The 21,999-nt window shown below is 51.3% G+C and overlaps 1 protein-coding gene across 1 annotated transcript in view; it reads right to left on the bottom strand.

Moving 5' to 3' along the window:
• The window catches only part of DAB2IP (DAB2 interacting protein), a 182,298-nt gene that overhangs the window by 16,459 nt on the left and 143,840 nt on the right, over positions 1–21,999 (bottom strand). Inside the window, exons 7-10 of the mRNA XM_026062195.1 lie at positions 10,743–10,887; positions 7,849–7,993; positions 3,184–3,420; positions 420–621 (exon numbers count right to left, since the gene is read on the bottom strand). Of these exons, the coding sequence (XP_025917980.1) occupies positions 420–621; positions 3,184–3,420; positions 7,849–7,993; positions 10,743–10,887 (729 nt within the window). The remainder of the gene's footprint in view (positions 1–419; positions 622–3,183; positions 3,421–7,848; positions 7,994–10,742; positions 10,888–21,999) is intronic.

The raw sequence follows: 21,999 nt of genomic DNA, 5'->3' as shown, positions 1-21,999 counted from the left end.
TAGACACAGAAAAAAGACAGCTACAGCCAGGTCTGGTCCAGGTTTCTAGACAGAAACCTTTTAAATTAAAAATAAAGCTTTTGAATCTGCTGGGATTGACAAAAGGCCTGATGTTCAACAGCTCTGCCTTCTCATGCCATCTGCCCCTCCATCCTCACCCCCCCTGCAATGTGATAAACAGCAGGAAAAAACTATACTCACCTGCCTCAGAGAGAGACACGAAGGATAAGCTACTTCTACAGCATGTGCAAAGGCTGTGGAAGTGCTAAGCGTTAGTAACAGCTATGCTATGCACAGATACAGCTAATGGATTGATACCTGCTGGACGTGGGAGGTGTGTGGTGTGGTATGGTCCAAATGCCCAGCCCTGGCCAACTGCACTTCCCTCAAAGCCTGCCCCTGTGACTTCCCCCAGATACCTGCTCCAGTTGAGAAATGACTTCCCAGAGYAGCGAGTGCAAAGTGGAGAGTTCCCGGCCGAGGTCAATGTAGCCTTCAAAGCCAGCTGTGTTTGAGATGGTTTCTGGATTGGAAATCTCCAACAGAAATCTCTGCATGTTAGTCCATTCATGTTCCAGAAACTGATTCATAAAGGACATATATTCCTCTTTGCTGCCAAACCTGTCAAGACAGGAATATGAATCTCAGCTAAACCCTGTAAACAGAGGTACAGTCGACAGAACAGTCAGGTACATATGCAGAGAAGAATGCTAGAGCCTTTCCTCCAGCATCTAAACCCTTTCAAAGCCTTTGGGATCACTAGATTGCTAGCAAGCACTTAACTTTTTCACTTAACTGGTACCTCACTAAATATGCAGCCAAAATGAAGTCCAGCCTAGCCCAGCTAGGTGATCATCAGCATGGGATCTGAGCAGTAGAAATAAACGTGAAGGCTAGAGAGAGGGTATGGCCTCCAGATGTAAGACGTTGCTGGAAATAAAGAGACTGTAACACTCAGCCCAACCTAGTCCAGAGATTAAAAAACAGAGGGGTCCAGATCTGAGTCTTTGATCCAGACCCTTATCACTGCTGCATCCTTCAACTTTCAAGGCCAACCTTGATTTTGCTGCTTTGACGCAGCTCTGTGCAAATCCAAAACTCAAATTTGGAAAAACAGAAATTTTCCTTTTTTCTCCTCCTCTAGCATTTCTAAAGAATCCAGAATTCACAGGAAGGACTATCCTATTATGACCAATATGATCTAGCATCACCAGGCAACTGAAACCATCACACCACTGCAAATGCTCTGTACTCTCATTCCCAGTATGTTACGACCAACACCCAAAGGCCCTCTGCCTTCTGCCTCCATCCAACAACACCTGCAAAGCTTCAGAGCTGGCTGAGCCCCTGAATGTTGCTGCCGCCTTGGTGCATTAATGTAGCACGCCACTTCTAGCAGGCCTGCTATCAGAGAGAAGGAACAGTGTCTCCACTGTCTGTGAGAGTCCTGAAGTGTAAAAGCTCACAAGGTGACGATGTGTCTGGCATGAGAATGTGACAGGCGTCAAGCTTTGAATACACTAACGGCGAGATAAGGGAAATTAGAGGGACAAAAGACAAACTGATTGGGCTAAACAGTCCATTTCAGTGTAATGACAGCACTGATGTGAAAAGGTCAATATTTGGCCTACTGCTGTTAACTAGCATAAGGTCCAGTAGCCTAACAAACAGACTCAGGAGAAGCCTCTGAGAAGACTGGCACCAGTGGCTCCTGACATCCACCCTCCCTTCCACAGGCACAGAAGCGAACTCTAGCCCTACATGTCGCAGCCATGGCATGACCACTCTGGGGATCCCCTGGAGATCCACACCTGCAGCTGGCTCAGCCTGTTTGCCCCTGCAGACTCTCTGCACCCTCTTTTCCCCTTCTACCACTTCACACAGTCTTTGCTCTCAGATGTCTTATTTAGAGCACAGCAGAGCTTCGTGGTTCAATTGTACCAGCAACAGTTCGTGTTGTGACAGGGACAGTGATTGTGTGAGGAGAGGCTTGGCTGTGTGCAGTCTGCAGGACAGCTCAGCTTGATCACTTTGGCTTGACTAATGCCAGCTTAGTTAAAGAGTCTTTCTTGCAAAGTGCTGAAAATCTGAAAACCTTTTAGTTAGGGATTGATGAGGAATATGGAGAATTTCTGTCATCTAGTGTAACACACTTGTATGTCTTCTGTCTGTGTCTGTGTCTATGTGCATGCATTCCTGTGAGCGTGTGTACTAAGCTAGTTTCCAGATCTAAGAAGCTTTAGATGGAAACTGTCCATTCATATTTCCAAAAGCTCATCACTGTTATCAGAGCTCAGGATAAATAGCTCAGAGCTGCAGCCAGTGGAAAGATTTTCAGAAATCTCTTGCTTTGTTTCCATCAAACCTATGGGCTTAGCTAGAAATTGATAATGTTCCYATTCTCTTTTCATGCCCTCCAAGTTCAGACAACTGCATTTAAACAACAGGAAGGGTTCCAGCGCACACTAGAATGACTCCTGAGCTATGCACCCCGGTGCTGCTGTCCGGAGTTTGGCCCTGCTGGTGCCTCTGCTGGGAGGTAGGTAGCGTGCATGCCATCAGCCCTACCCAGCGCTGCCATTATGCGACAAACTTCCTGCCTCTGCCTGGGTGTTTCTGCTGTGGCCCAGCCTGCTTTTCTGTATGGTAAGAATAGCCTGTTTTCCTGTTCATAAAACATGTGCTGTTTTGGAAACTTAAATGATTTCCCTGACCTAGCAGTGAGGGAACGGCTCTCAGAGAGATGTGGGAAAAAAACAGAACAACAAACAGGCCTTTTCCATCTAGGAGAGGAGTGGCCAGTGTAGCACTCCTGATCCAGGAGCCATGGCTCTACCATGTGGCCAGCACTGGGTCCAGCTTCTAATGCAGAGAAACACCCACAGTACAGCTTAGCCACCTTGCTGCTAGTGCCAGGACCTCTCCCAAATTCACTTTTCTTTCAGGCCCTGCTGATACTCYCACTGAGTCCTTTTGGAGCTGCATCCTTGCGGCTTGGGTTTGCAGCACACTGGCAGAACAGCATGGGACTTTGCACGTGATTGCTGCCCTGGAGAGCCTAAGCCAGCCACCTGCAGAGCTGCTGCCAATGCACTGACCCTCTGCTTTGAATCCAGCCAACCCACACGTCTGGAGTTTCCTCCTCTTCAGACCTGCCCCTCCTGCTCCTGCAGCCCAACTTACTTGGCAAAGTTGGCGAGGTTCTGGGTGACTTTGGCAATAAGGGTCAAAGTGCGTGCAGTGCGGTCATCCGGGTACTCCTGGAGGAGACTGAAGAGAGAGGGGGACATGATGGCTGGACAGAGGAATCGGAGGAATAAGGAGGCACTGATCAGACGCTCACTGATGTCTGGGCGGCCACGATTACTGCATTCTTGTCTCCATGAGGCAAAAACTTCTTTGAGCTCCCTTGGGAAGACACTGAAATGACAGAATGTTCAGAGACGGTAAATTCAAGGCCGGGGGTTCAAGCTGCCACACAGCAGTAACTAAACATGGCATGAATCAGCCATAGGGCACGACACCAAGACCTTCTTACAAAGGTAGAGCCCTCTCACTTTTTTGCAGAGCTCCCATTAGAAGGGGATTCAGACCACAATGGAGAAGGTTCTTAGTCCATGCCCAGGACACTGGCAGAGACAGTGGCAATACCTGGGGTCACTGGCACAGCTGGTGTTTGGAGGGAGGGGTGTGCAAATTGTAATACTGTTGTTCAAGCATTTGAGTCAAATCTCACTGTAACTGGTATAACTGCAGAACCCCAGCAGAGTTATTCCAGACTTGTAACTTCGCACAGAATTCAGCCTGGCTTTCCTAAATTCCAAAATTCCCATGGGTCAAATGAACTCCAGCTGCAGCAGCCCTTATCACTGGAGAACTTGCTGCTGATTTCTCCTCGGGCCCTCCCCAGCTCCCTGCTCCCACCTTATCCTGTTCCCATCATGTATTATTTACTCAGCTGGGTACACCCACATGCAGGAGCAGGCTGACAGCGGCTCCCACCGCACTGGGCCATTGGCCTGCCAGGTCTTTGGTACAGAGCCCCTTCCCCCTCCTCCCAGGAGGCTGCCCTGGCCAGCAACCACAGTTTTTGTTTAAAAACTAAAGCTATTTACCTACAGAGCTGGATGATATGAAAGCAGACTGAGGAGGGTGGCAGACTCCATTTTAGGCCATAAATCACCTTAGCAAAGGGCCATTTCAGAGGACAGTTTCTCAGTTTTGCTGCAGGGAATAGCTGGGATAAGCAAAGCAATGTGAACAGGCTTGTAACGAGCTTGACCCCTTCTCTGGGCTTGACTGCCCTGTGGCTGAATCTCACACAAGTCAGAAAGAGAAAACCATGTGAGTCGCACTGTCCTGGCCTCGCACTGTGCAGCACACTGCCAAAACGCTGTCAAGCAGCAGCAAGAACAGAACAGGAGGCTTTAAAATGAGGGGACAATTAAGAGAACCCAACTGCGCATGCTTCCTCTGCAGCAGTGCTGCCAGCCCTTGGACCTTCCTCCTGGTGCCAGCACTTCCCATCCTGTGGCCTCCACTTCCCAGGGCTACAGATGCTCACTTAGCAAGCCCAACTGACTGTTCCCCTACACAGCTGCAGAGTTCGGAAACTGTTGGGTTTTGTGCTCTGTCACGTGCCCTGCGGCCAAATGTCCATGGCCTCCAGGTCTGTCGCCACTACCTGAGCTAGCAGTGTACATGCTTCAAGAGCAGTCAGGCTTTTATGGCTCCCACTGCCCTGCTGCAGTGCACGCAACACTCACCCCTTATTTATTTGTGCTGCTGGTTGGCTGAACACTGCACTGGCCAGCAGCACGCTCCAGGTCTGGGGGCTGCTGCTGTTAAACCTGGCCAGCTGCGCACCTCTGCAGTCTCCTTCCTGGCCACGAGGCAGCCCATTTGCCGTTCAGCGCACTGGTGCATATGGAGGTGTGTGTCTTTGTGCTCAGGATTTCTCAGCGTTCTCCATCTCTGACCTAAGGGGTGACTCTCCATGGAAGCACTTGGCAAATGCTGCCATCATGTTCAGCTCCTGCTCAGCGTTGGCTTCATGCTTTCACAGTCATGAGCTTTTACCCTGTGCATTATAAATAGCACCAGCCAATTTCTTTGGCTGGATAAGCTCTCCTCTGTCTTTGGCTTAATCCAATCAATGGGACAGAGTCCTTCTACTTCATGGTATTTGCCCAGAAATACTAGAATCCTTTGAGCAATTTAAAGCTTGAATGATCTGGACAGGTTGGACAGTTACTGAAAAGTAAACCCTTGAAAATGTATGTACCAAATGCATGCAGCCCGTAAAGTACCATTCACTATCACAGGCTAAGAGACTATAAAAGTTCAATTGTGTAGCAGCAGACAGAATTCAGTTAGCTGGCTTTATGTGACAAACGGGTCCATAATTCATTACCCAACTTCCCAGTAACAAGCCTCCACATGCTGAAATTCTGCTTACACTGAAACTTTCCAGATGTCCAAATTATGTCATAATTATAACAATTTTCAGTTATTGTAAACCTCTTTCCTCTCTCTGACTCTCTCCAGCAGATGAGCATGCACACTCTGGCACTCTATTTAAAGCAAGATCGTTAGCTGTCAGGATACCTTGGCCAATCCCAAACACTCATCATCAGCCCAGTTAATCCCCAAGAACCACTGAGCACAAAGGACTGAGAGAGAAACACTCACAGAGCAGCAGCTCAGTTGCTTCGGCCTTCCTCCTAAAGGGAGAGCTGGAGGAAGAAACTTTCCATGCATTCTTGACTTTCCTTAGGTCACTTTTCAAGCCTATTTTTAGACTGACCTGTTAGTGTCGCTTTGGTTATTTTTAGGAGGAAACTAATTCAAACAATTATAATCCAGTGGTGACTAGAAGCAGTGAATGTCTCCTGGGAAAGCAGGTAAGTGCAGTTCCTGAGTCAGAGAATTACTAATTGGCCCAAGATAAGGTACAGGCTACCTGGTAGAGAAATCTGCCCTTTTTCTTACTTGTGGTAGATAAAGGAAGTCTGAGTGAGACTTTGGCTGCTTGTTCTCTCCCTGAGCAATATCAGGAAAAGCAATTCCCTTCCTTCCTGGGCTTCCAGGAGGGCACATTTGGTATCCTAGGAGATTACATACAGTGAGTTTTCAGACCTCAATACAACAGCTGCAACGAGGAGAAAAGGAGAAGTCCTTATTATCAAAGACTTCCTCCAAAATTATCCTTAGTTGATGCTTTGCAACAATGGTTTTGTTACAAAATACATTAATAAAAACTAAGCCCAGAGTTTTAAGCAGGAAGACTACAAATCTAGCATTTTTATTCYTCAAAGAGGGGCACAAGCCCATTTTTTCCCCTTTCAAGTTATCTTTGAAGGCAGTATCCATAACAGACCTTACGGACTACTGGCTCCCAGTCCCCAGTGCTAGCAAGAGACAACATCGTGAGCACAGCCAGGCTTGACAGCCACCTCCACAACACAAACTGGTAACTACCTTACTCCAATCAATTTTGCTTATTCAAGCCTGTCCCAACTAGTTGCAAGAACCTTCACCTACCCTCCGAAAATGAACAACTGGGAAATGCCTCAAACTGCATACCAGACCTTGTGCCAGTGGAACAGTGAACTCCCCATCTCTGCCTCAGCAAGCTGCCCCACGGGCTGGGAGCAAGAGCTTAGCCCAGAGGAATGCACGACACTGAGCCAAACAGCAACCCAGAGTCCAGTAAGAAAGTAAGAGCAGTGCCTCCAGGGCTCCAGCACTCTGCAGCCAGAGAACACCTGCCTGAACAAAAGCTCCCAGTGCTGATACAGCTTCCTTGCAGGCGTGAGGAGAGCCACAAACCCTCGCTGCTGCAGGATTTCAGACTATGTGATGCTTTGGAGGCAGGAGAATGCAGGAGACAGCAGACAAGAATTACATGAAACTTTAAGCTGGTATCAGAACATCTGTTCCCATCAGGCAAAGTCCATGAGTCTGGTATGTTTGGCATGTTTAGAACTTTTGTATGGGTATGAGACCCAGGACATGCATTTCTGCCCTTAATTCCTGACTTTCATATACAATGGGCATCAAGCCCCTCTCTGAATTGGCCACAGTGGGAAAAGCATTTCTTGTTCCTTGATTCCACTGCTCTGTCCCAGTGTCTGTGCTCCAGTAACCCCTACCTACCACTGAAAAAAAACGTGGGGAATCAGTGACTCTGTCACGCCTCCAGAGCAGATACTCCAAACTCAGATAGAGCTGGAGCTGCTGTCTCTCCCTCCTGCCTATCCACACCATGTTCCTCTCCCTTGCTGGTGCCACACCACATCTGACTTGCAGCAAGCTGGTTCCTGGGCAGGCACCAGGGAGGGCAGAAGGGAAGGGTCCACCCATGGCAGCACACCCTTAGCTTGCCTTAAGGTTCTGCAGAACTGCATCCCCAAACAAGCCGAGCTCAGAAGAAAAATCTGTTCTTGACAAATTGTTCCACTGTTTGCAGCCACGACCCACAACAACTCTCTCCCATTCCTGGGCCAGACACACAAGAGATGAGGTATTGCGTATGTTTGCAGAGCGCACCTGAGAGTGTGTAACCCATGGCATACCCTGGGCGCCAGTCTGTCTTCACCTCAGTTCCTGTCTCCCCAGACACCAGTGCCTTGGGGCAGCCTCAGACAGCAGTCACAGGGACTCCCCTACATCCTGCAGGGCGTGCGCAAAGCCCTGCAGCTCTTATCCAAAGCTCTCTGAAAAGATGTCCATCAGAACAGCTAAGAGGCAGATACCAACAGGCTGATGCTACACTTCTCTACAGCTGTGCTGCTTCTGCAATAGCTAAAGGCATGCGGAGAGAAGTGACACCTGTGGGATACTGACCAGTAAGAGTTGATGATTTTGCAGAAGGCCAGCTCGCAACACATTTTCAGGTTGCTCTGATGTTCAGGAAGGTCCGAAGATGAACACTTACTGGGATCCACCTCACAGTTTTCATCTGATTCATACAGAGCCTTGATAAACTCCCCTGTAAAACAGACAGTCAGTGATGGATTTTGGAGACACTAGAGAAGCAGTCTACAAGCAAGACGGTTTGTAAGCCCCAGTGCACAAGGAGTTAGCCCAACCCCTGTCACGTTGAATGAACAAAGCTGGGAGTATGAAAGTAATCGGAGGTGGCTCCCAGGGGAGGTTGTGCCCCAGCCAGCTGTCAAGATCTCTGAGTGGATCCTGCTGCTGGGAGCAGCCTGCATGGCCTTGGAAGTTCACAGAACAATAAAGCAAGCCCTGCAGAAAGGCACCCAAACTCCTGATGAACAAGTTTTATCCCTATTCCCCAGCTGGCAGCTCTGTCTACATGGCTGTGGGCAATTACATCAGAACTATTGTGCCAAAAGACTGCTTTCCTCAGCCTGCCCTGATCCCCCCAGATTATACCAATTTCAGAGACGTCCCCTTGGGCTACTCCAGCAGTAAGTACGTTGGCAAGTTCTGTAATTATTTGTAAGATGTCCTGCTATGGCAGACTCTGCCTATTACAGCACCCTGGCACTGACGAGCCAATGTGATTCACAGGAGAAATAGGTAATTAAAGGAAAGAAACAATTTTCTTGGTTTATTTTGAGCTGAGCATCACACAAAATTAGATTAAAATATTTCTCCAAGTTTCCCTGCACTCCTGTTTGCCGACTGGCTGTTTGTCACCCTCCCAGATTTGCAGAGCAGCCCTGCACTGCAGCATCTCATCCTCATGTCGCCATTTATCCCGGCATACAGTGGGCACAGACCAGTGCCACCCGGGYTGAGGGTGCTTCCCACCACTTCTGCACACGTCCAGCCAACGAGCTGGGAATTGCAGCTGTCCATCCCGGTTAGCGCACAGTAGTGGCTGGGGAGACAGCATGACAGGATACTGATGGGAATTAACAAGCAGTATTTAGCTACTTCTGCGAGTTTTGTGGGAGCACGGCCAGGCTGCCAGGCGAGGGTGGACAGGGTCCCTCAGGAAGCGTGCTCAGACCGGCCATCCCGTGAGAAGCGCTTCCCTGGAAGGGTACGCTGCTTCACCGGCTGCCCTCGGCCTCGCACAGGGACCTGCAGGGGTGGGTGCTGTGCCAGGGGAAAGGTTTCCATTTGTCTTCTAGTTCCAAAAGGTTTGCTTATCTCCTCCTGTCCTCCTGCTTTTGCCCACTCTAGTCTGTATTCTTCCCATTCTACTGCCAAAGCAGATTTTAATTAAGTATCGGAGAGCCTGTCCAATGTATTTTCAGTTCCGCCAGGGAGTTCTGGAGCCTCTCTGCTCACCTGCAGGTGATGCCTGCTGTTATTATCCTGCCCTATTACTTGCTTGTGCTTCATGGTTTAAAGGAAAGCACTATACTGTATTGTGTTACCTTGTGACATAAAGATGAATCATTTCACTGATAAAAGGTCTACACAGAATCAGCGCCCCTAACAGCAAGCGAGAACCGCAGGCTCCTCCTATACTAGATGAAGCTGCCTGGTAGCATTTGCATTGAGCCCTGAAAGGAGAGTATTATGAAATTCCCTCTTTTCATTAATCTCCTGACTTTTTAAAAATTCTGTGAGATAATCTAGTTACCGACTTGCCTTCAAACAGAAAGCATTACAAGGCAGAAACAAATTAATATCCCTTTTCCTCATCTCGCAGGGTCCATTGGTTTGACTGGCTCAATGATCTCCCCTTCCTCAACTTCATTATTATTAATAAAGTATTTACATTTTTTTTGCTCCTTCCTAAAATTACACAAATCCATTAGAAAGAATTCAGCATACTGAAAAATTAACAGCTTGATAGAGATACTGTAAGGATGTGCATCCGATCTAGCTGCCTTTGCTCAGTCTAAGACATAAGGCTTCAACGAGAGCCCCTCCTCATCCTTGTCGTGTTGGCTGTACACAGCAATTCCTTCCTGACCTACCCTGAAGCAGAAGCTCTAATTATTTTCATTTGCAACAGGAGAAATATTTTTGGAGCCATAAGCATAGCCAGCCTTTTTAAAAAAAAACTACCAGGAGGGTTCCTGGTGTGGACTGGGAAGCAACTCTCATCACTGTAATTTGGGAGATTTCATCTGACTCAATAGTACTGCAAATAACTGAGGGGGGAAAGAGTCTGAGTGCGGGCGCGCAGTCAGGGGAAGGATTCAATCAGGCCTCCATGACACTGCCAGTACGGAGACAAGACTTGGCAGATAGCATAACACCTTCAAATACCAATTTGTTATCTCCTCTGAAAGCAGATTAAAGAGCTAACTCAGCAGCGACCCTCACCTGGGAGGAGAAGGCTGCACCGTGCGGCCCGTGGCTGTACCCCGCACTCAGACCTAGGTGCGAGCCGTGCCGGCTGCGTGCGCTGCTCCGTGACTCGGGCTGGTGGCGCAGCCCAGCTGCACTGCCTGCTGGCAGCCCTGGGCTTGTGGCCTGCAACTTTCTGGTACCTTCTAGGACATCTGTGCTTGACTTTATTTTAGGCAAACTGCTTGCAGCCTTTAGGCTTCTGGTAAACTGCCAGAGAAACCTTCACCTTGGTAAATGTTGGTGCCTCTGATACGCTGAAGGCCACCAGTACTCAGCTGATGTTTTTTCCACAGTGCGGAACACAAGGAAATTCACAGAGGTGTATCACAGAATCACAGAAGGGTTGAGGTTAGAAGGGACCTCTGGAGATCATCTAGTCCAACTCCCCTGCTCTAGCATGGTCCTTTCCAAGGATCGTATTCTGTGGGTGAGACTTGCCAAGTGTCTGTACATACCTAAGGCATCTTGCAAGTATTTCTGCCCCACCAACTTCAGGTATTCTTCGATTGCTTTGGTGGCCAGTGTATTCTCCCTGAAAATGAGATGCTCATTCTCACCACAGCGATCAACTTCAGACATCATCAGGTCAGTCAAGAAATCCTGGAAAGCAAAGTCCATGGTGGGTCACCACGTACTGACATATGCTTTGTTTAGCAGAGCAGGCAGCATACACCCCTTCTCCAAAGAGGTCTCATCTTCTTAAGACACAAGAAGGAATGTAGGTGCTGCTGGTGACCCTCTGTGTGCACATTACATTACTTCCAACCTGACTTTTCTTCTGTTCCTCCAACCTCACAGAGATAAGTAGAGAAATAAATCCCTGGCGGAGTCACAGCTTTTGCACTCCAAATGTGTTACTCATTCCAGTCCTGCGCCACATTAGCACCTCCATCCGTACCAGTTTTTAGGTAGGTCTCATCTCAGCCTCATGTTTTGTGAATAGAATGTTTTCTCCATTGTTAAGTGTGGCTGCATTTGGTATCTAACTGCACTGATTGCGAAATGGGCATACTTCTATGTCATGAGCTGTGTCCCACAGCTAATGCCTGAGAATCAAGCCTGTAATGTGCATCAAGATGCTCAAACGCCCCATTTACTTAGTATACCTGCAAATAAACAGCACTGCTATAGTTCCATCTTGGGCACATTTTTGGTGTAATATGCATAGAACCAAATACCATGCAATTTTATCATCATCTGCGCTGCACAGTAATGGAACCGGTAAGTAGGAGCAAAATGCACACTGACAGCTGCCCTGTGCATCAGTTTGGGCTCTCTGAATTGTAAATTCTAATACAAAAACAACACTTAAGACAGAGTTCCACATCTGCTTCAGTGAGGGTGTTAACTGACCAGAGAGGGTCATGTGTTCTGATTCACCCCATGCATTCTGCTGAAAATCCACTGTGTGGTGTAATATTTAGTGTGGTGTAGCTAGCATTAATGCAGGACCATGCAGCTTTTTAATGCTAATATATATTCAGTTTCTGTTCTCTGCACTGCTAATGGAAAAAATCAGCTATGGACCTCAGCTTAGCTCATAGCTGTGCTGGTACTGAGGAGTCGACGTCCTCCCACCCAGCACCACTCACCTGGAYGGCAAAGGAAGCCAGCCTGCTGACACTGTGTAAATGATGCACATTATATCTCTTACTGTTTCCTCATGCAGGAAACAGAGAAATTTAAATTTACTTGTATAACCAAAGGCACCGTTTTTAAACTGCCTTCCTCTAAAACAAAATAATCTGCTTGGTAATAACCCTTCAAGGGTTATCTCTTTATCCGTCATGACTGCACCGCATGTAACCCATTTTGGGGCATAGACAGGAGAAGCATCCCAGTGCTGCAGCACAGAGCTCCAGTCCTGTCCTCCCGTCCCCCAGCCAGAGCGTAGCTCCTGACGGGCCAGCCCCGGCCTCCTGACACGCTGCGGCCAGGATGCAGCGTGCTTCAACCCAGCCTTGGGGAGACAGGACACCCAGGTGCCATACCCTGCCAGCAGCTGTCTGACAGATTCGCAAAAGAGGCGCTTAGCTCCGTCTCTGGTGGGGTTTACTTCTCATATGGATGCCAAAGCATTAAAATCTTAATCAGAGTTCAAGAAACAACTCCACCTGGAGTGTGGCATATTCTGGACACCTTCCATCCTGTGCTGAATCCCAAGGGTGACCTGGAAATGATGGCCTCCTCCTGGGACTCACTCTTGGCCCATTTCATGCCCAAACCACTTAATGCTGAGGCCCTTCAGTATTGTGCTTCTCTTCCAGACAAAGAAAAAATCCAGGCTGCAGTCAGGTATGTTTTACATCTAAAAAAAGGGGAGGTGAAGAGAGAAATGCTGATGATCTCTCTGCGGTACCAAGCAGTCCCATTCCTCCCACGAAGACTGGCAGCAATAATACAGCTCACTGACCAACTTGACCGATGGCCTGCTTTGCTTTGTTAGGAAGATTAAACATATTTACTGGCATAGAAAGCAAGTTATATGCAGTACTGTTTTAGTATCCACCTTCATCTTTCCCAGCATCTTGTGTAAAGGCCAGGTTCGCATAGCAGCTGTCTGCAGCAACAGCAGAGACTCTGAGCTGCGTCGACAGCCAAGAGGCTTTTGTTCCTCTCAGAAATTAGTCTTGTCATTTAATAAGAACTACAAACATACAGTTTCATGCACAGAATGATTCAAAACTTGCACTGCATATGTGATAAAAAGCCAACGCAATCCCACAAGCAGGTGAACATAGGAAGGCAGGTACATTCAGGGATTCAAACCTTCCCTTCTCTAGGGACAAGACATGTAGTAAAATGAGTTGCAACACAACAGTATAGTTCTGAACACCTTCAAGGCACAGGGCAGCTGTCTCTTAAGTCCTAACAATTGTTTATTTTTGTTTAAAGACAAAACCTAATAGAAGTAAAAAACACAGCAAGTCACAGACACTCAGCAGGGCCTGCGGCGGGGAACGCGCTGAGCCGGGCGGCGGGGCCGCAGCGCTCCGGCAGCACCYCTGCCGGGGGCTCCCTTTCCTGCGCGGGGCTGGGCCCACGCCACTACGCAACACACCCGCGCTGGCTCTCGGTACCTTCCCCGGCTCCCCTCTACGGTGCCAGTGCCGGTATCACCTCGAGGCGGACGCGCAGCCCCGGCACTGAGAGCTGCCCCTGGCTGCTGTCCCCGGGCAGGCTACCTCGCTGGCATCTCGGGACCATCCCACCCACCTCATTTACCAGCAGCACTCTATCTGCAGCTGAAGGGGCCTGCGCTGCCTCTCTGGAAAATCCCAGTTTAAGAAGAAAGTGGGAGGCCCTGAACTATCTCTGAAAAGCCTCGGAACCGAAGGGAGAAGACAATTCTCCTCCAGGACTCTGAAAGCATCCCACAGATCTGGACCCAACGTGGCTGCTCCCCACCTAATTCTATGAGTTGGCTTAAAAAGTCCGCAGCCCTCTTACCTGTTGTATTGGCACAGCCTTTTGAGAGACAGGGCAACACGAGCGTCTGGAGAGGAGCCTTGGCCATGCCCTCGGGGGCYGGCCCCGCGGCCACGGGCCGAGCTGAAGCGCCCTGGCCCCTCGCGCCGGGCAGCAGCCCCGCAGTTCTGGGCCGCAAACAGCTCCCCCAGGCCGCGTTCCTGCAGGACCACACCTGGGGCCAACACACTGCCACGACCTCCCAGCTGAAGCCAGGGGAGAAGCTCTTCAAAAATGTGTCACTGTCACTCATTATTTCTTTAGCCAGAAGATCGCCCCCTCACAGGCCTGCTAAGTCTGTAATTCTCTGGCAGTTGCACAGGCAGGAATCCCTCCTGGAACCAAAGCACATGACTTCCCTTCACTATTTTCTCTGATTTTGCCCCTTTTATCAGCCAAGCTGGAATGAAACTTTAAACCCCTGCTCAAATCCCTTTAGCTGCTATCTGGGTAACTCCATCACCTTTATCTGCCTGGGTCTCTCCCAGGGTGCGTTTCAATTCCAAGCCACAGCTCAGGCTGACACAAGGTGCTGATTCTCAATTAGCAGATGCTGACCTTGGCTTTGCTTGATTCTCTTTCCTGTCACTTTCCCAACATACTAATTATCTCAGGAACACTGAGTTTTATAGCTCCTCTTGGCCAAGCGCTTGCCTTTTTTTTTTTCCTCGTCAGTGGAGGACCTGGCTGGGAGCTGCCGTGCCGCCGGCTGCAGGCAGTACTGCCTCGGCCTCTCCCCACAGCTCAGGGAACAACGCCAGGGCAGGACACGGGTGAAGGACTACAAGTTTTGACACAGAAACAAACTGAGAGCCAGCCATGCTGAGCTGCTGAAACCTGGGGACAAGTGTTTTGCCATTTTTTCATCATGTTCACCATTTTGATGATTTTAGCTAATCTACAGAACTTATCAGAATTTAAAATGAGGCAAATATCCAGTAGTGTGTGACCCAACATGAAGCCAGAAGAGATCCCTCTCCAGCCTCTGCTGTGGTCCTTCTCCTGTAAAGGACCTCTGTTGGTGAGAAAATAAACACCTTGTCTCCAGAGTCGCCAGCAAAGTTGTTGAAATTGCAAAGAGCTCAGTTACCGTGCCGCACGCAGACTGGGGCGTAACGCGGCAGAATCCGGCCCTGCTACTGACCAGCTCCACAGGAACTGCATGCCAGAGTCAGGGCATCAAACCAGATCTTGCGGCCAGGCTCTCTGAGCTGCTCCAGCAGGTCCACCCCCGGTTTGGGCCGGACAGCCCTGGCAGTCTCAGCAGAGCCTGCCTACAGGAGGCAGCTTGCTGGGCTGGACAAACTGGCCCCGAGAGACACCATAAGGTCAAAACACCCACGGAGAGTGTCCTTGGATGAGCTCCTCTGCAAAGGCCGTTCTCACCCAGCACAGCGGAGGCCCACTAGCTGCTGGTAAGGAGCCGTGTTCATGGGTCAGTTCCCATGACACCCCGCAATTTCAGTCTCAGGGCCGTCTTCCAGGTCTTGCCTTCCCTCCACACGAACAAGCCACATCAGCTCTGGATCACGTCTGGTATCTGTGCCTTAAATACGCCAGCAGCCAGCACTTGGAAGACACAAATGGAATGCAAATACTCGCCGAATCCCTCCGGGGGCCTCACTCACCCACATACAAGGCTCTGAATAAAATGCAATAACTAAAGCCAATAAAACTCCCTGTTTCTGAGCAGCAGAGATCAGCAGGGGGTTGTTTTTAGTTAGGGCCCCTGGCAATGTAAGAAAATAAGATGCTTTATTTCATTACATCAGAGTTGAGAGGGGAAGGAAAAGGTCTACAACAAAAATTAAGGGCAGTAGCAGCGTTCTTCAGGCTTGTTCCTATGTTTGTTTTAAGGATATTTGCTTGAGAGTGGACACAGCTGAACCTGTGCGACTGCAGTCACTGCACATATGCTAATAAAGAAGAACAATTCATAAATAAATAAATCCAGGGCATGACAGCACAAGGCAGCACTGGTTTCCAGCACTTTTTCAAATAAACCAAGCATTAGCTCACTGCAGCTCGCCCTATCCCAGAGCAGCTCCTGCAAGTCCTTCCAAAATCACACCTGGCGTTGAACTTTCTGGGGCTGTTCCTCCACCCCAGGCCCTTACCGGACAGTCGGTGCCAGCCTCTCTGCCAGCGCCGGGAGGGCAGGCGCGTTCCTCAGCACGACCTCATGGCCGAAACTCACCACGGCAAGTATTTCCCGTGCTGCAGCCTCCCGCTTGTGCGGGCCGCCTGCGTTAGCCTGCAGCGCATCGCCCCCGTCCTCCTCCGCAGCTCCTCCGAACCTCCTCCTCCGCTGCTCCGGCAGCTCGCAGCCGAGCGTCACCCCTCCACCCCAACGCACGCCCTCCCCACACATGGCGGTCTGCGGCGCCAGCCCAACACCACCCTCGTGCCGGGGTTTGTTCCATGTGCCTCACTAACCCGCAAAAATCTCTACCCTGATTTATCTGTAGCGTAGCCTAAAAAGATTTCCTTTCCCCCCCCCGTGCCTTCATCCGGTGACTCTCAGACGCGGCTTCCCCTGCCTCACTTGTGTGCGTTCTCCTTCCTTTCTCACACAACAACCAACCAACATCTTTCTATGGGGTGGGAAACACATTCTAACCCCTGCCTCGTCCCTCACTTACGAGGCAATTCAGGATGGCTGACTAAACACGCCGCCTTACGGCGGGACTGCTTGGCTTTGCCGGGGGCAATCGCCCGGACCTCGGCCGAGGAAGACGGAAGGGGGGGGAGAGCTCTCGGCGATGCTCCCGCGGGGAGCGCGGTGCGGTGCTGCGGTGCTCTGCGCTGGTCCCCGGCGGGCCGTGGTCTGCGGCGCTCTGCGCTGGTCCCCGGCGGGCCGTGGTCTGCGGCTGTCTCTCCCGTGCCAGGTGGCACCGAGCTCCTGGGCGCAGGCACTGGCACCGCCAAGGCCCCCTCGCAGCCCCAGCCACCCCACGGCCGGCCTGAATTCAGAAAGGCTCATTGAAAAGTGAAGTTCACTTAGTAAAAAAAAAACACCTGCCCAAGAAAACAGTCCTTCCCAGCAGATGTCAATAGGGCTGAGAAAGCGGATTAATTGGTAAGCTCAAACACACACGCGCGCGCGCGCGCACACACACACACACACACACACACACAAAATGGGAAGAAAAAGTTTCTTCACAAGGGGCAAAGCAGGAGCAGAGACGACAGCTAATTCAGTTACACGTTCAGTAACTCTGACTCTCCTTGTCTCCAGCAGTTTTCTACAGCGCAACAGGCATCCTCAAGCCCGGAGCAGCCCACGAGTCTGATGAGAATCACAAGTGCCGGGCGTCCTGCCCGCTCCGCTCTGCGGTGCCGGGTGCGCTCGCCTTCGGACACCTCGTCATCCCCATCAGACGAGCTGCCAACGTCAAGCTTTACTAAAGCCCCRTCAGTGCTGCACAAGGGCAGTGCCAAGGACCCCCCACCCCCCCCACCCGCTGAGGGTCCATGCAGCTGGGGGCTTTGCCCGCCCGCCGGCTCTCAGGCCCGGCTGYGTTAAAGACAGCCGGCCACGCGTGCTCGGCTCCTCGGCCGTACCTCGTCTCTGCAGCAGCCGAGTTCAGGGGCAGGAAGAACAAACCTGCTGCGCTGCGCGCGATGGAGCCCAGGCAAGAGCAGGAGCACCTCCTAGGCACAAGAAGCCCTTCTAGACACATAAGAAACAAGCAACACAAGTCTTGCAAGATGTATAACATCCAGCCCTTCCACACCCAGGAAGGATTTTATAACTTGCCAGGCCGGGGAAGGTCCCCCAGCCACTGTCTTGCAGGGCACGTTCACAGCTCGACACACGAGAGGTGTAACAGTCATCGGCGCTGATGAGWTCTGCGGCTCTGCTCCGATAACATACTCCCCTTCTGTGCTGGAGTTTATTGGTCCCAATATCACAGCTGACTGATGGGCAGATTGACTTGGAAATAACATTCTCCACATCACAAGCCTGATTAATAGGATTGACTTAACTTTAAGAGGATTGAACTGATAAAGGTAATAAGATTACTGCTTATTTCAAAGACTAGCCCAGAGTCCAGCAGGGCCCTTTATGCAGAGGTGAAAAGACATTATCAAGAGTTGATAGGGCTGCAGATTACAGGTGGACGAGTGTCAGGAAACACATATATGTCAGTGTTTTAGCAGTAAGGAACTTGCAGGTGCTGAGGTACATGGGGGGAGCGCAGCAGGGCACGCGACTGGGGTCCTCGACAGCAGGTGTGAAACCCGGGGATCCCGACCGCTAGTCCTTGGCTTTTAACCACCACACAGCTCCTCTCACATCAGCGCTGGGCATTTTTCTGCCGGGAAACACCAATGACATTGCRTCCTTGGAGCACGGGGAGCTCATCCTCTGACCACTTCTGGCTTTTTCTAAATCTCCTTGGGCAAAGGAGGCAAAGGGGCAATGAGAGGGTTAATGCAAGGGATCTACAGCAATGACCTTGTCTATGGCAATAAGAAAACCTAACTGAGGAATATAACATTAATACACTGAACGACCACTAAACGCACAGGAGCCTCCAGAGTGGAGCGTTACGGAAACAGTCCCCTCTAGCAGGCAGCAGCGCCCCACGAATACAAAGCAGCGAGCAGAGGGCGACGGTTCGCACGCGCGTGCCTTTGAAGTGCCTGCTCTCATAACGCACAACACCTGCGAAAGGAAGAGCACTTATCTCCGAAGCTGCCACTCACCAGCCTTTTCTTTCCTCCCAACCAACACAACTATTATCTTGGGGAAGGGGGGGAGAAGGGACGTTTTCTGCTCATAAAACTGATTAGAAACATAATTAGCTCAACTATAGCTGCTATAAAATATTATCAGAGAGATAAAGTCTTTGTGGGGGAAATGATATGGCTGCTGCCAGGCCTGTATATGGCTGAACGCATGCAGCATCCTTGCTTTTTTGTGTTCACAGCCTCTCCAGTGCAGATAAGCAAGGGGTGCTTTCCAAAGCAAACAACCAAGCCCAAGTGATGCTGTGCCTTCCCAACCCGCATTCCTGCCCTCGCAGCCTCCGTCCTCTAATCCCAACAACCTCCCGGGCTGTTCCACTGCTTTCCAGGACTGYTCTCGGGGCTGGACGGTCGCTTGCTGGCACCCTGCACAGTGTGTCCAGGTCCTGCACTCCTCCTACCAGATCTAAACTGGCACTGCCAAGGGAGCTGTGACCAAATTCCCCGCCTGGCCGAGGAGGGGGGAGAGCAGCCCCACGTCGCAGGGTCTCCTCCGCCAGCCGCTGAGGAGGAGAAAGCAGGGAGCTTCCAGCAAGCTCGCATGGGGGGAAGCAAATACATCTGCTTGGGGGAAGCAAATCCTTGCAGCATAAACAAACAGGGCCACATGTTTATCCTTCATTCCATTCACAACACCATAAATATTTATTTCAAGTAAGCAGCTGGTTAGTTAGAGCTTTGTCAGATGCTGGTTTTGATCTACCAACGGTTTGGACAAGGAAGTTTTTATATACTTACAGTTGAGCTCCAAAAGTTGAAAGATAGCCCAGAAACAAAACTAGACAGGGGAAATACTCTGAAAGCATCAAAAGTCACAACCAGTCTAGCTTTGGGAAGGACACAGCCTGCATATCCAGAACCACATCACACAGGCCACATCAAGCCATGCTAATGGGGAGGGTCAGCATTCCCAGGAACACCAAGCATGGTAACAAATGCTTTTAATCATTACTTTGAGCCTTTAGTCTGCGGACTGCAAAACCCATCGCAATGGTTATGCACCTCTCCACACCCTCAGAGGTAACGTGTCATCAGGGCTCTTGATGGGAAGATGGAAGCCCATAACAAATCATCGACGGGCGCTGGGCGCCCATGTCTCTGCTCCACCACAGGACTGTGCCCCCTCGTCTCAGCGCCGCAGTGCCAGTTTCAGTCTCTGCTTTCCCTGAACAGAAACAGCAAACAACCGCCTGCCCTGGAGGTCTGCGAGCCTTTCCAGTGGGCTGGGGAGCTCCCTAAACCCGCCTGCACTTTCAGCTTAACCAAAATGCTTCTTCCCTTTCCCTCCACCTGTCCGCCTTGGCGACCGGTCAGGGCTTCCAGGCACGTCCTCCCTCCCCACGCGCAACACGGGGCTGCGCTGACTCCGATGCTGAAGGCCCGGCAGCTTCCGGGGGCTGCTGCGGTGTCGCGGCACACCTCCCCGACACCGGCGCCCCAGCAGCGCCACGACAAGCACCGACCCGCGCTGCGACTCGCCCTTGGCCCTTCCCAGCGGAGAAGCGCCAGCGCTCGGTCGAAGGAGAAGATCCCTTCGCAGTCCCAGCCTGGGCCATGAGATTCATTAGTTTAAATCACTGACATTCCCATTACAGTTTGGGCTGATTTATCACTAATTGCTCCCTCCTGCCTCTTCTACCCAACCAGCCGGAGAACAGTACAGCTCACGCTTCCGGAGTTGCTGCTCCGTTCTTTCTTTCCGGGACTAACTCTGAGCCGCGCTCTCTTGTACTGTTGGCAAGTCCGGATTTTGCCGCTGATCCCAAAGCGCAGACCCACYGGCCGCAGCTCTGCCTGGGCTGCTCAGTTAGACGCTTCACACGGACACTGTCCAAGGGAAAAGCACTGCTGCCAGCGCCGGGCCCGACCCGCTGCGAGCTGCCAGCTCGTGCGCCGTGGCGCAGAGCCCCCGCGGCTCCCCGTGCGAGGCCCTGTGCTCCAACAGCAAAGCGAACGGATGCTGCAGCCCCTCCAAACGTCCCAGCTGCCCTGCTTCTCCTCTTAGCCCCGGGGTCACACTCGCCTTCTACCTGGCTCAGCACAGGGCTTTAACTGAACTTGTCTATCGGCGTATGTTGCTTGACACCAGTTCACCCGACGTAGTTCTTAGGTAAGATCTTTTCCTTGGCGTTTTCTATGTATAACATTAACTCACTTAATCATGCATTGCATCCTGTGCTTGTGGCACCGGTATAAACGTGTCTCTTGCCTTCGCTGCAGATAACAGTGGCCACGTCCATACGATGTGGCAGCTCAGGGCTGACCAGCAGGCCCAAACACCTGCCCATCGGTCGCGCTCAGCCTCTACTCGGACGTGAACCCGCTGGCCCTGGCAGGGCACCTGGATGCAGGGAAGGCCCTTCCTGCCTGCAGGCAGCGCAGACTCGGCTGCCTCAAGGCTGAACTCCAGCCCAGCTTGCCCGTACCCTCGAACCTGTCTGCTGATGAACCTGTAAATCAGCTAAGTCCCCATGAATAACCAGTGCTTCCCTGCTCCAAACTGTCCAAGACTGAGCCCCACAGCTTCTCCCTGCCTCTGCAGCGAGTCCCACTGCTGGCAGCAGCTGGGGCAGGCAAGATGCTGCCTGATGCTGCACAAGAAGAAAGTGAGTGAGGCTGTGCCAGAGTCAGGGATGGAGCTGGAAACACCCCAGAAGGCCTGAGCCGGGGTCAAGAGAGAACAGAGAAGCAGTGATGGGCACTGCCTGGGCAGCTCTCATCCCCCCTGCCGCCCACAGCAGCTGTACGTGCTCCTCCTCTCTGGGCAGGACCGAGCGGGGCAGTGCCGCTGGATCTCACGACCTTCAGAGAATGCCCGGCTGGCCGGAGACAGCTGATTACTGCGAAGGGGAGAGCGCAACATCCGCTCAGGGAGAACCGCCCTTCTGCAGCCCGTGAGGCTGCGCGGGGGCGACTGCCCCCCAAGGGCGGCCTGGAGCGGCCGGCAGCCACTCTGCGGGATCGGCACCACGTGGTGCCTCTTCCGGACACGAGAACTGCAGCGCGGCCCTCGACGGACACATGTACCCAATCGTTCACGCTTCATTAAGGGGTTACACCGTATTTACAGCAAATCAGTACAGGAAAACAGAGCCTGAAACAGTGCAAGAGCAATTAGCTGCTAACGAGTCTTCATAATCTACCGGACACTTGTTTCTCACTCCAACTGTAATTGCTAGTTTAGCATCAGCTATTGCAGCCAAGAACCACAAAAACCCCTTTATCAGGGAGATGGATTAAGGGTTGTTGATTGCCACGTCTGCACTCTTCAGCTAGCAGAGGGCAAGGGAAAGGGAAGAGGACTCTGGGGAGGTCACTGGGAAGGCTCCTGGTAAGGCCTAAGCACGGGAAACCCACCTCCCCGGCCGGGAAGGCTTCGGAGGGTCACAGGAGAACAGAGGCCCTGGTGGAGGGTGCACACCAGCCCCGCTGGGCTCCTGCACACACCAGCACCACAGGAACAGCGTATGAACCACTGCCGGACTGAGC

The sequence above is a fragment of the Apteryx rowi genome, unplaced genomic scaffold (genome assembly GCF_003343035.1).
Source record: "Apteryx rowi isolate R43461 unplaced genomic scaffold, aptRow1 scaffold_19, whole genome shotgun sequence".
In the NCBI taxonomy this organism is placed as follows: domain Eukaryota; kingdom Metazoa; phylum Chordata; class Aves; order Apterygiformes; family Apterygidae; genus Apteryx; species Apteryx rowi.
Note: the sequence above shows the minus strand (reverse complement) of the source record. Positions and strands in the feature narration are given on the sequence as shown.